Raw genomic sequence first — 12,786 nt, forward strand, 5'->3', positions numbered from 1 at the left:
ATGCTATGTGTATAAAAGTTGTTTTCTTTGGTACTGTAAGAAACAGTTCCAGTGCACTAAAAATCCTGCAGGGATTAAATTGGTAAATTTCACCATTGTTGCAAATTCTCCCATTTTTGTCAACCAAAGTTCAGACCCCCTGGTAATTCTGGTTGTTTCCAGCGCTGCACCACTATGAGTCCCACTGTTGCATGAAAAATACTTCAGTTAGGTGCTTGGGTATGTTTGGGGGGATAAAGAAAAACAACATTAATTCATGCAAGGGAAACTTAATATTCATTTTTTTGCATAAGATTACCTTTTTCTAGATGTTTTTAGCAGAGTTACACAACCACCACATAAGAAAGAAGGACCCAACTGCTTCTTGACACCTCCAACACTTGTCATCCATATGTTTAAAAATCCTACTTATACCCTTAGGAGTGATAAACCATCTGTAGAACATCTTATACCAGTTTTCCCTGACCAATTGTCAACTTAATACTTTTATACCACAGTAGCTCCCACTCCTCAAAGACAATATTTTGATCCAACTTCTGCATCCACTTGATTATAGATTTTTTAACTTGTTCATCTTCAGTTTCTTGCTTGATGTGCGCCCTAACAGACATGATTTTTTCTGTTTTAATTTCTTGATTCAATTGGTTACAATCCTTGAGCAATCCATTGAGCAGAATAAGATCTTGATACTTAAGTGGACCTCGTCTTCTCAGTTGTATTCTGTCCATGCTGGTTTCCACCAGCAACCTTAATGCTGATATTTCTGGGCTGTTTTTGTACTTTTGCCAGATCTTCAAAAAAGATGTTCTTAAGAGATGAGAGTCTTTTGATACTTTTTCTTTAACAAGAGGCCAAAGCAAATTGTGGAAGCCTTGTTTCAGTTCAAATTTCTGCAATAGAATCATAGAATCATAGAATCATAGAGTTGGAAGGGGCCATACAGGCCATCTAGTCCAACCCCCTGCTCAACGCAGGATTAGCCCTAAGCATCCTAAAGCATCCAAGAAAAGTGTGTATCCAACCTTTGCTTGAAGACTGCCAGTGAGGGGGAGCTCACCACCTCCTTAGGCAGCCTATTCCACTGCTGAACTACTCTGACTGAGAAAAACTTTTTCCTGATATCTAGCCTATATCGTTGTACTTGAAGTTTAAACCCATTACTGCGTGTCCTTTCCTCTGCAGCCAGCAGAAACAGCATCCTGCCCTCCTCCAAGTGACAACCTTTCAAATACTTAAAGAGGGCTATCATGTCCCCTCTCAACCTCCTTTTCTCCAGGCTGAACATTCCCAAGTCCCTCAACCTATCTACATAGGGCTTGGTCCCTTGGCCCCAGATCATCTTTGTCGCTCTCCTCTGTACCCTTTCAATTTTATCGATGTCCTTCTTGAAGTGAGGCCTCCAGAACTGCACACAGTACTCCAGGTGTGGTCTGACCAGTGCCGTATACAATGGGACTATGACATCTTGTGATTTTGATGTGATGGCTCTGTTGATACAGCCCAAAATGGCATTTGCCTTTTTTACCGCTGCATCACACTGCCTGCTCATGTTTAGTTTACAATCCACAAGTACCCCAAGGTCTCGTTCACACACAGTGCTACCTAGAAGCGTATCCCCCATCCAGTAGGCATGCTTTTCATTTTTCTGACCCAGATGCAGAACTTTACACTTATCTTTATTAAATTGCATCTTGTTCTCATTTGCCCATTTTTCCATTGTGTTCAGATCTCGTTGAACTCTGTCTCTATCTTCCGGAGTATTTGCCAGTCCTCCCAATTTGGTGTCATCTGCAAACTTGATGAGTAGTCCCTCCACCCCCTCATCTAGATCATTAATAAATATGTTAAAAAGTACCGGGCCGAGCACCGAACCCTGAGGTACCCCGCTACTCACCTCTCTCCAGTCTGATGAAACACCATTGACAACAACTCTTTGAGTGCGGTTCTCTAACCAATTCCCTATCCACCTAACGATCTGAATAGGAGATCTTGTCTCAATGGATTAGTGATCCAGTCAGAAATCCAGGTTAGAACAGCTGCATGATAATATAACATCAGGTTCAAGAGACCCAGACCTCCTCTCTTATCATCGTGTAGGGCTTTAAAGGTGATTCTAGGTCTTTTGCAGTTCCATAGACATTTGTTGAGTTCTTCTTGCTAGTCTTGAAAAGTCTGTTCCTTAATAGCAATTCAGAGTGATCGGAATAGGAAGTTCAATTTAGGCAATACTGTCATTTTGAGAGCTGCCATTCTCACTGACCAAGAAAAGTTTAGCTTAGACCATCTGGAAAGATCTGTTAGAATTGAGGCCTTCTTGTAGTTGTTCTGAATTAGATTTACAGATTTTTATCTTGTCTGGACTGATGTTGCAGCCAATTAGGGTCACATCCACGATCTGGTCGTCTTTCATAAACAAGAAGAAATTGTTGATTGATTGATTCTATATCTGGATACTGGTGCAAAATTGCTGAGATCTAGTAATTTGGGCATTGTCTTGTTGGATTTTGTCAAAGTTAAAACTATATCGTCTGCATAGCTTCTCATTTTAAATGTTTGGTCTTCCATTGCTATGCCAAACAGTTCAGGAACAGAACAGCAAGGAGTTCAAGGACAATATCAAACAAGAGCAGTGATAGAGGACAGACTTGCCTAGTTCCTTTGTCAGTCTTGACTTTCTCTTTGGTGCCTCTAGTGTTATTGGAATCAAATGTTGCAGTAATGACTTTGCAAGTGCGTGACATAAGATGCTGCCTGAGGTTCTGTACCTCATTGTCTGACAATGTCTTTCGTTTTTCTTGCAGCCTGAACCAATCAGAGTCCTGGTGACCGGAGCGGCAGGGCAGATTGCCTACTCTCTGCTCTACAGCATTGCCAAGGGTGATGTTTTTGGCAAAGATCAGGTAATAGATAAAAGGAATTTATCGTATTCCCATAAATAGAAACAAGGGGCCTAAAGGTTAGTGTCGTTATTGCTATTACGCCTCCAACGCAAGAATAAAGCTCTTCTGTCTCCTTCTTAACTTTGTTTTTGTAGAGTGGAGAGGGATTTTGCATTATGGAAATTAAGTTTCCATTACAATATAATCTGTACAGTCTGTTTCTAGATAGAACTGTGAAACAGAATCTAACAGTTTGTATATTTGTTCTGTCCATTTACCTGGTGATGCATGAATTCTAATGTCTGAAATATTTTCTGGATAGTCTTTTCAACTATATGATTGTTGCTGTATTATTGACTCTTAATGGCAGAGATGGCCAAACTGTGGCTCTCCAGATGTCCAAGGACTACCATTCCCATGAGCTCCTGCCAGCACATTGAACTCATGGGACTTGTAGTCTATGGACAGAGCCTCAGTTTGGCCACCTGTCTTCCATGGGAAAGGTGGACTATAAATGAAGCAAATGTGTTTTTTATTACAGGCCAACAAAATTTAATCTGCCTTTTTGTGATTGATATCTGTTCGGATGAGTCATTGTGCACCATATTAATGTTTTTTCACAGCCCCTTGCCCTCGTACTGTTGGACATCACTCCGATGATGACTGTGTTGGATGGCGTAGTAATGGAACTGCAAGATTGTGCTCTTCCACTCTTAAGAGGTAAATCCCTCCAAAAACACAAACTTTTGGTTCAGTGCATCTAAGCAGTGCAGTCTGCAGATGCTTAGCCTGGAGGCCTACTGAGGCAGTGCAAGATACTTGATTGCTAGCCTTGTATATTGTTCAGAGTTTTGGGTATAAGTTGAAGGTCACACTGCCACTCTGGGAAAAGAAGAGGTGTCAGGCTTGCATAAGGAGTGCTTTTGGCTGGTGAAAACACAACCTGTGCTCCCAGGTCCCTTACCTTTTTCCCCCAGATCCGCAGAGTCTTTTAAAATATGTTCCATGTTCTGCTGGGCAGTATTACTTGTTCCTACATGGATGAGAAGGAAGGGGTAATGATCTGTAGGCTTGATGAGCCTGTCCAGCCATTCTGTCACATCCTTGATGTGTGCACCAGATAGGCAGCAGACCTCTCGAGACAACAAGTCTGGTCTACACATTTATTCCTCTTAGCAAGGAATCCCCAATTACCAGTACCCATTTCTTCATACCCTTGGGAGCAGAACTAAAATTCTTTCTTGTGGGGGACTGTGAAGTGTTTGCTGAGCTTTGTGGGGTCGGTGGGGGAGAAGACCTAGAACTCTCACTTGTGGGGGATTGGTAACTTTTTTCCTGGTCTACATTGGGGCTTGCTCTTCATGGGGGATTGCACATGCTTCTGGGTTCCTAAATCAACCTCTTCAGACAGACCTTGGAACCGATTGCTGAATATCTGTGGGTCAGACCTTCTCCTTATTCTTCTACTCCTATGTGTAACATTCTTCCAATTATTACCCTCCTGTATTAGGTGCTCCTGATTTTGTTTTGATAGATTTCCCCCGTCCTGCAGTGTTATCAATCGTTCCGCTAATCCCCGGACCTTCTCCTCCAGCAGAGCCACTAACTTGCGGCATTTGTAAAAATTGTCCCCCTGAGGTATAAAGACAAACATTCCACAGATAGTACATGTCACTACGCAACCTTCTTCAATTCTCATGCCACTTTGATTTGAGTTCAGAGCACACACAATGCACTGGGTGGTGATGCAGTTTGCCATTGCGGGAGGCTGGGCATCCCTACCCCACAGCAATCATTTCTTCGAGTCTATTCTCCGTGTTCTGCTCATTCAGGCTTCCAACAAGATTGTAAGAAGCATTAGCTGGCTGGGTTGGCCTTCTAATAGCAGGGGGACCTGTAGGGCAGTGGTCCTCAACCCCCGGTCCGGGGACCGGTCCCGGTCCGTGAATCAGTCGGTACTGGGCCGTGGCTCCTCCTTGTCCTTCTCCCCGGCTGCTGCCTCGTGGGCTGCCCTGCCACTCTGCTGCTGGCTCACCTTTGGTGCTCTCCGGCAGCCGCCATGGCTGGGGCTCCCCCTTGGCGTGGCACTGTGCAGCTGCTGCTGGCAGCGCCCCCCAGTGGGTGGTGGGAAGTCAGGGGCGCTGGCAGGAAAGCAAGCGGAGCAGGGGCTCAGGCGGCGGTGAAGTTCCTCAGCAGAAGACTACCCCCCCACACACACACACACACACACACCGGGCCTCAGTAAAATTGTCAAGCGTTGACCGGTCCCCGGTGATAAAAAGGTTGGGGACCACTGTTGTAGGGTATTGTGGTGTACAGGCAAAGAAGAAATTCAAATGGGTCGCCGTGTTGGTCTGAAGTAGCTCAAGAAAATCAGAGTCCAGTCAGGCACCTTTAAGACCAACAAAGATTTATTCAGGGCGTGAGCTATCGAGTGCAAGCACTCTTTCTCATGTAGGGAGTCCTTAGTCTAAGGAAGAGTGCTTGCATTCGAAAGCTCATGCCCTGAATAAATCTTTGTTGGTCTTGAAGGTGCTAAGAGGCAAAGAACAACAAAGCAGAAGGAAGCAGGGGAAATCAAAGCATTCCAGGAATTCTGATCAGTGGAAAATATAAATTACAGCTCCCCTACATTAGGGAGGGACTAAATATAGCCTGCATTAATATTTACACCAGCCACATAACTCAGGCAATGTCACTTTGCCATCAGCCCCTGGAATGTAGGAAGGTGGATTTCCTTGCAGTTAGAGTGCCTCCCTTTGTTTCCCTTTTTATCCCTGTCACTGCTGCATAATAAAATCCGTGCCAGGATGACTACCCCAGATACAGCAGAAAGGAGCAAGAACTAACTTTCCTGCCCGTCGTTCCTGCAAGCCCCCCCCCCCCACGGGAAGCCGTGTCTCTCTGTCTTAGGGCTGCCGACATCCCGGTGGACCCAGAGATCTCCAGGGATGAGGACTGATCTTTAGGCAGCAGACAGCAGTTCATCTGGAGAGAAGGGTCGCTTTGGAAGGCGTACTGTAAGGCAGTGGCCCCAACCTTCGTATCCCCGGGGACCGGTCAACGCTTGACAATTTTACTGAGGCCCAGAGGGGGGGGTACTCTCCTCTTGACCTCTGCCCTAACGCTCTCTGACTCTGGTCGCTATGGTAACGTTTAAACATCCCTTCAGAATAAGATACAGATACGCCACAAAAACGAGTATAAAGAACATTTTATTTTCATGAAAATTTATCTCACGATAACAACAAATCAGTGGGAGGCCTGAGCTTGTTGCTCTGCAGGGAGACAGTCCCACCTGGGAGCGATGGGACACAAGGACCCCCGGAGTGTGTTGCTTAGGTCCGGTCTACTCCGTTGTTTCGTTTCGGTTGCTGTCACTCCACACAGATTGGATGCTGGAAATGGTAACAGGGTTTTCAGTGCTGTGGTGGCGAGCTCAGGGTATTCTCCCATGACTTTAATCCAGAACCCCGGCAGAGTTGTTGTCTCAAACATTCTTTTAAGGCTGCCGTCCTTTGCAATCTCCAGCAGCTGATCTCTTCCTGGACAGACAGGCTAGATTCACCTGGTTTGTTGACAAATGGGTCGCAGATCCATTCCTTGCCAAATTGTGCCTTCAGCAACCATAGCCAGGGTGTTGCGTGTCACGGCCCACAGTCAGTGGGTTGAACTCCCAGAGCAGACTCTGCCCATGCCAGAGCAAAACTGATGTCCTCAACCTCATCTAAGCCTCAGACCCCCCCCCCCCCCAGACTGTGGTCTCCTTAATTCTCAACCAAACAGCAGCCCATGAAGTAAAAAAAGTCATTACTGCAATAAAAGACAACAGGAAACAACCAAATGGAGAGCAGGATCACTTATGAACATTTTAATTAATTATACTTTAACAAACAAAATGGGCCAGCCAAGCAGTCCAAATCCAAGCGTCAGGAGACAGCGATGGTCCAGCCATCCCTGAAGATCTTTCCCCTGGCTTGTTGTTCTCGTGGTCCCCTGTAGGATAAACAGACCAACATCCCAGCATCACACATTGTGCACTGAGAACATCTGGGCCACCCTGGCCACTAAAAGCCTTGCCTGTCTCTAACCCGCCAGCACATCATGAAATCTCCCCCAGGAGTTAGAATGGAGCACAGGGGCTGTCTTGCCTCATAGTAAATCTCCCCTTCAGCACGTAATGAAACGTTCTTCTACACATTCCTGCTGCTCTGGGCGCAACGGTAGGAGGCCATCTAGAGTTCTGGCCCTCATGTCCGCTTCGTTTTGACCACCGAGTGTCTGACTTGATGTGCCCCTGGCAAAATTCAGCACGGCTGGGCTTGATCCTGCATGGTTCTCTTGTGTCCGAATGACAGGGCACTCTGTGCTAAGACAAGTGAGGTGTCAGATTTACCCACATGGACCTACTAAACTGTGTATCTGAAGTGTAATGGGTGGAAACGTGCTTCTCGGTGTGGGAGTAGAAAACGACCATACTCACCTCCGTCCGCCTACCGCCTCTGCTTCCACCCCGGCAGCGGGACTCCCTGCTGTGGCTGGAGGGAGCCGCTCTTCCCCCTCAGGCCCTGGTGCCGAGACACCAGGGGGGTGTTCTCCACTGGGGGGAAGAGTGGAGGTCTTCCCTGGGGTGGGGCTGCTGCGGGGGGGGGAGGCGGGGGCCCTGGATAGCAGACCCGCTTTGAGCCAGGGCCTCCCTTACCAGCCCCCGCCAGCTGCATGCAGCCCACACCCCGAACCTCCAGCCGCGGTGCCCTCCGCCCCTGCCCTCCCCGCGAACAGTGTAAAAAACCCAAGGCTACCCGTCTATTGAGCAGCTTATTCAGGAGGAGAAGCATCTTCCCAGACCTGACCTCCATGGACCATTCGCAGCCTGACTCAGGTTCCAGAAGACTGCAGGAGTCCCCTCCGGGTCCCTCAACCAGGGAATGAGTGCGGCGGAAAGGGGGCTTCCCCGTTGGAGGTCTGGCTCAGGCGACCCTCTCTCCACTCCCCCGAACCTTTTCCTAGTTGGGGCTTGTGCTGAGGCTGAACCTCCTTCCAAGGGTGCTCCAAAGGACTGAGTTCCTGGGACTGAGTCTGAGACATCCTTTCCCGGCTTCCCTTGGAGGGTGGCTTCTCAGGGAGGAGGAGAGGGAGGACCTGTTTGCTGACCTGAGAGGTGGGTCTAGAGCCGTGAAGGGACCCTAAGCAAGGAATGAACTGAGGTGGAGCCTTTGGCTGGTCTTGTATGAATTGTAAATGTTGTCTTAGCCTCCCCTTCAACTCCAGAGGTCATCCTGGCTGGACTCCAAGGAAGTTTTGAGGGTTTTTGGTTCATTGAGGGAGTGGCCTCCTCAGCCAGGGGGTTCCTTGTTTTCTTCAGCCAAATTTGAGTCCAGTGCACCTGTAGGCCCCACAATGTTTGACTCAGGGAGGAAACTTCCGTGCTCATAGACACTTCTTCCGCCATGCACACGAAAGCTCCCACCTGGAATACAACTTTGTTGGGCCTCAAGGTGCTGTGGGATTCCACTTTTGCTCTGCTCCTTCAGACCCACTGGGCTCCCTTGTTTCCTTGCTTCTATTTGGAGATCTTCCCACTTGGACTCACCGCTTGGCTGCACAAGCCTCCTGTCGCTCCAGAGCTCTGGTGCAAATGCCCCCACCGGGCTGGGAGGCAGGATGTCCCACTGGACAGATTGTGATGCGAGGCTGGGTGTGGCCATCCCCATGGCAACCCTGCAGCCAAAGAGACAGAGGCAGGAAGGAGCCTTGGAGAGGCCGGTGCTGAGGACAGCAGAGGGGCTCAGGGCAGGCAGGAGGAGTGACCAAATGGGCTCCTGGCCAGAGACAGAGGAGGGCGGAATGAGAGGGAATTCGGGGTGAGTTAGGGGAATTGGGGAGGATTCATTCCCTCTGCCTGGGAGACACTTCTTGGCTGCTTCCCTTTTGGGGGATCTCCCAGAATTCTGACTGCTCTCAGGCAGCAGAGATCAGTGTCCCTGGATAACCAGGCTACGTTGGAGGGCAGGCCCTGTGGCTTGGTGTCATTGGCCCCAGTTCCCAATCCCTCCCTCCCTGGCTCACCCCCCCCCCCCCCAATAATCTCCAGGTATTCCCTGACTGCAGCTGGCAACCCCAGAGGGCTCCCGAAAGGCCTCCCTGCCTTCATGCATCCCCTTCATTTAAGGACTGGTTTTTATCAGGACTCTCTCAGCCTCCCCTCCCTCACAGGATGTCTGTTGTGGGGAGAGGAAAGGGAAGGTGAATGGAAGCCGCTTTGAGACTCCTTCGGGCAGAGAAAAGCAGCATATAAGAACCAACTCTTCTTCAGTAATATCAGGGCTCTCTCAGCCTCACCCACCTCACAGGGTGTCTGTTGTGGGGAGAGGAAGGGAAGGAGATTGTAAACCACTTTGAGACTCCTTTGGGTAGAGAAAAGCGGCATATAAGAACCAACACTTCTTCTTCTCCAGTAATCTCAGGGCTCTCTCAGCCTCTCAGACCCTCCCCTGCCCTTTCAGGGTGTGAGCTTTCGAGTGCAAGCACGCATAGTCTGAGGAAGAGTGCTTGTACTCGAAAGCTCACGCCTTGAATAAATCTTTGTCTTAAAGGTGCTACTGGACTCTGATTTTAGATAATCTAGGTAATATTTTCACATTCCGAGTTCAGTCTCCTCCCACCTGTTTAGCGTATAGGACGGCAGGGCTACTCTTTTAAAGGCCATTGCTGTGGAAGGAGGGTGACAGTGAGGTTTGTCCTTGCTGGCTGACCAGGCCAGCCTAAGGAGGAGGTGGCTTAACGCACAGATTCTTGGCTACCATAGGATGGCTGGACTTCTCCCCAAGGGCAGCAGCATTGATTGGATGATGGCTCCAGCTACCTGTGACCCTATTTTAACCCCTACCCTCCTGATCCCTGTTGATCTGTGGGACCAAGTCTGCCTGCTGGCCCCTGACCAAGTAGCCAGTGGGATTGCCATGTCAGAAACACTGTCACCTAAGGCATTCTGCCCCCTTGAAGTCCCTCTCCACCCCCAAATATCCAGGTCTTTCTGAACCCAGAATTGGCAACCCAACCATGTGTGAAAATACAGCAAGAATTATGTTGGAATTCTTGTTTGGCATCCTTGCATGCCCACTCTGGACCTGACGTGGCGCATGAGGGGAGTGCTCCGTTTGACAGCTCCTCACGGTGGTGTGTGTGAGAAAGGGAGAGATTAGACTGAGCGTCTCTCTGTTCATGTCCAACTTTATCTGCCAGAAAAATGTAAAGTAATCACTATTTCTGTGTTGTGAATATCAAGCAAAACAATGTATCAACCAGATTTCTTAACTTTATGTAAACAAAATGAAAAGAAATGTATCTTCGAAGACCAGATTTTTACCTCAGAGAAAAAGTTAGGGCATTTCCGCACATTGAAAAAATAGCGTTACGAAAGCAGAATGGCATAGCACTAAAAATCAACGCCCCTCTGGCCATTCCTCACTTTCTTGCTGTGTCACTTTCGTCTGCTGCCTTCTCATGTTCCTTACATTCCACATGCTTGTTGAAAATGGCGGAGGAGAGCAAAGAGCTTTACACGCAGCTCTCTTCCACCTGTCAGTCAATCCCACGCTGCCCGCTAATTTAGACTTCACAACTAACAACAAAGTCAAAAATGAGGACTTCACACCTCCCCCCCCCACACACACACACACACCTCACCTCTCTCCCAATCCAGCTTCTAAATGCACTTTATGATTTAAGGTACAACAGGCTACTTCATAACTTTCGTGCAGATAGACAGTTGTGTAATGTCAGGCAATGTGCTTTGTCTTCATAGAATAATAGAATCATGGAAGAATAGAATTGGAAGGGACCTCCTGGGTCATCTAGTCCAGTGGTCCCCAACCCCCGGTCTGCGGGCCGGTGCCAGTCCGTCGATCAGTCAGTACCGGGCCACAGCTCCTCCTCCTCCCCAGCTGCTCCCTCGGGGGCTGTCCTGCCACTCTGCCACTGGCTCACCTTTGGTGCTCTCCAGCGGCCGCCATGGCTGGGGCTCCCCCTCGGCGTAGCACTGTGGGAAACCAAATGAAGCAGGGGCTCAGGCGGCAGCGATGTGCCTCAGCAAAAGACTACCCCACCCCCGGGCCTCAGTAAAATTGTCAAGCATTGACTGGTCCCGAGTGATAAAAAGTTTGTGGACCACTGATCTAGTCCAACCCCCTGCACTATGCAGGACACTCGGATCCCAATCGCTCATCTACTGTAATCTGCCACCCCTTTGCCTTCACAGAATCAGCCTCTCCATCAGATGGCTATCTAGCCTCTGTTTAAAAATTTCCAAAGATGGAGAACCCACCACCTCCCGAGGAAGCCTGTTCCACTGAGAAACCGCTCTAACTGTCAGGAACTTTTCCCGAATCTTTAGATGGATTTTCTTTTGAATTAATTTCATCCCATTCGTTCTGGTCTGTCCCTCTGGGGCAAGAGAGAATAATTCTGCTCCATCCTCCATATGGCACCCTTTTAAATACTTGAAGATGGTTATCAGATCCCCTCTCAGTCATCTCCTCTTTAGGCTAAACAGACCAAGCTCCCCCAACCTTTCTTCATATGTCTTGGTCTCCAAACCCCTCCCCATCTTTGTTGCCCTCCTCTGGACACATTCCAGTTTGTAAACATCCCTCTTCAATTTGGGTGCCCAAAACTGAACACAGGACTCCAAGTGAGGCTGAACCAGAGCAGAGTAAAGCGGTACCATCACCTCCTGTGATCTGGACATGATACTCCGTTTGATACAGCCCAAAATTCCATTTTCCTTTTTAGCCACTGTTTCACACTGCTGACTCATGTTCAATGTATGGTCTACTAAGACTCCTAGATGCTTTTCGTACATGCTACTCCCAAGACAGTCTCCCCCATCTTATATTGGTGTATGTGGTTTTTCCAACCTAATTGCAGAACTTTACATTTATTAAACTTCATTTTAGAAGAAGAAGAAGAGTTGGTTCTTATATGCCGCTTTTCCCTACCTGAAGGTGGCTCAAAGCTGCTTACAGTCGCCTTCCCATTCCTCTCCCCACAACAGACACCCTGTGGGGTGGGTGAGGCTGAGAGAGCCCTGATATCACTGCCCGGTCAGAACAGTTTTATCAGTGCCGTGGCAAGCCCAAGGTCACCCAGCTGGTTGCATGTGGGAGAGTGCAGAATCGAACCCGGCATGCCAGATTAGAAGTCCTAACCACTACACCAAACTGGCTTATTCAGTCTAGCCAACTTCTCGAGCCTATCAAGATCATCCTGTATTCTGTTGCTGTCTTCAGTTGTGTTTGCTACCCCTCCCAGTTTAGTATCATCTGCAAATTTAATAAGTATCCACTCTAATCCCTCATCCAAACCTTTTATAAATATGTTGAATAACACGGGCCCCAGAACAGATCCTTGGGGTACTCCACTTGTCACTCTTTTCCAAGAAGATGTCGAACCATTAACAAGTACCCTCTGGGTACGATTTGTCAACCAGTTATTGATCCACCTGACAGAATTAGGATCCCTACCGCATTTTACCAACTTGTCAACAAGAATATCATGTGGAACCTTATCAAAAGTTGTACTGAAATCCAGATAAACTATGTCCATGGCATTTCCCTGATCCAGCAAGGTGGTCACTTTCTCAAAAAAAGAGATAAGGTTGGTCTGACATGACTTGTTCTTGTGAAACCCATGCTGAGTTTTAGAAATCACAGCTCTCAGTTCCAGCTGCTCAAGGACCAAGTGTTTGATTATTTGTTCCAAACTTTTGCTAGCTACAGATGTCAAGCTGACGGGTCGATAATTACCCGGATCCTCCTTTTTCCCTTTCTTGAAGATGGGGACAACATTTGCCCACCTTTAATCATCTGGCACCTCACCTGTTCTCCAAGAAGTATCAAAAATAATG

The 12,786-nt window shown here is 48.0% G+C and overlaps 1 protein-coding gene across 1 annotated transcript in view; it reads left to right on the top strand.

Moving 5' to 3' along the window:
* MDH1 (malate dehydrogenase 1) overlaps window positions 1-12,786 on the top strand; it is a 30,512-nt gene that overhangs the window by 6,491 nt on the left and 11,235 nt on the right. Inside the window, exons 2-3 of the mRNA XM_077315539.1 lie at window positions 2,802-2,900; window positions 3,503-3,599. Of these exons, the coding sequence (XP_077171654.1) occupies window positions 2,802-2,900; window positions 3,503-3,599 (196 nt within the window). The remainder of the gene's footprint in view (window positions 1-2,801; window positions 2,901-3,502; window positions 3,600-12,786) is intronic.

Source organism: Paroedura picta, chromosome 1 (assembly GCF_049243985.1).
Source record: "Paroedura picta isolate Pp20150507F chromosome 1, Ppicta_v3.0, whole genome shotgun sequence".
Lineage (NCBI taxonomy): Eukaryota > Metazoa > Chordata > Lepidosauria > Squamata > Gekkonidae > Paroedura > Paroedura picta.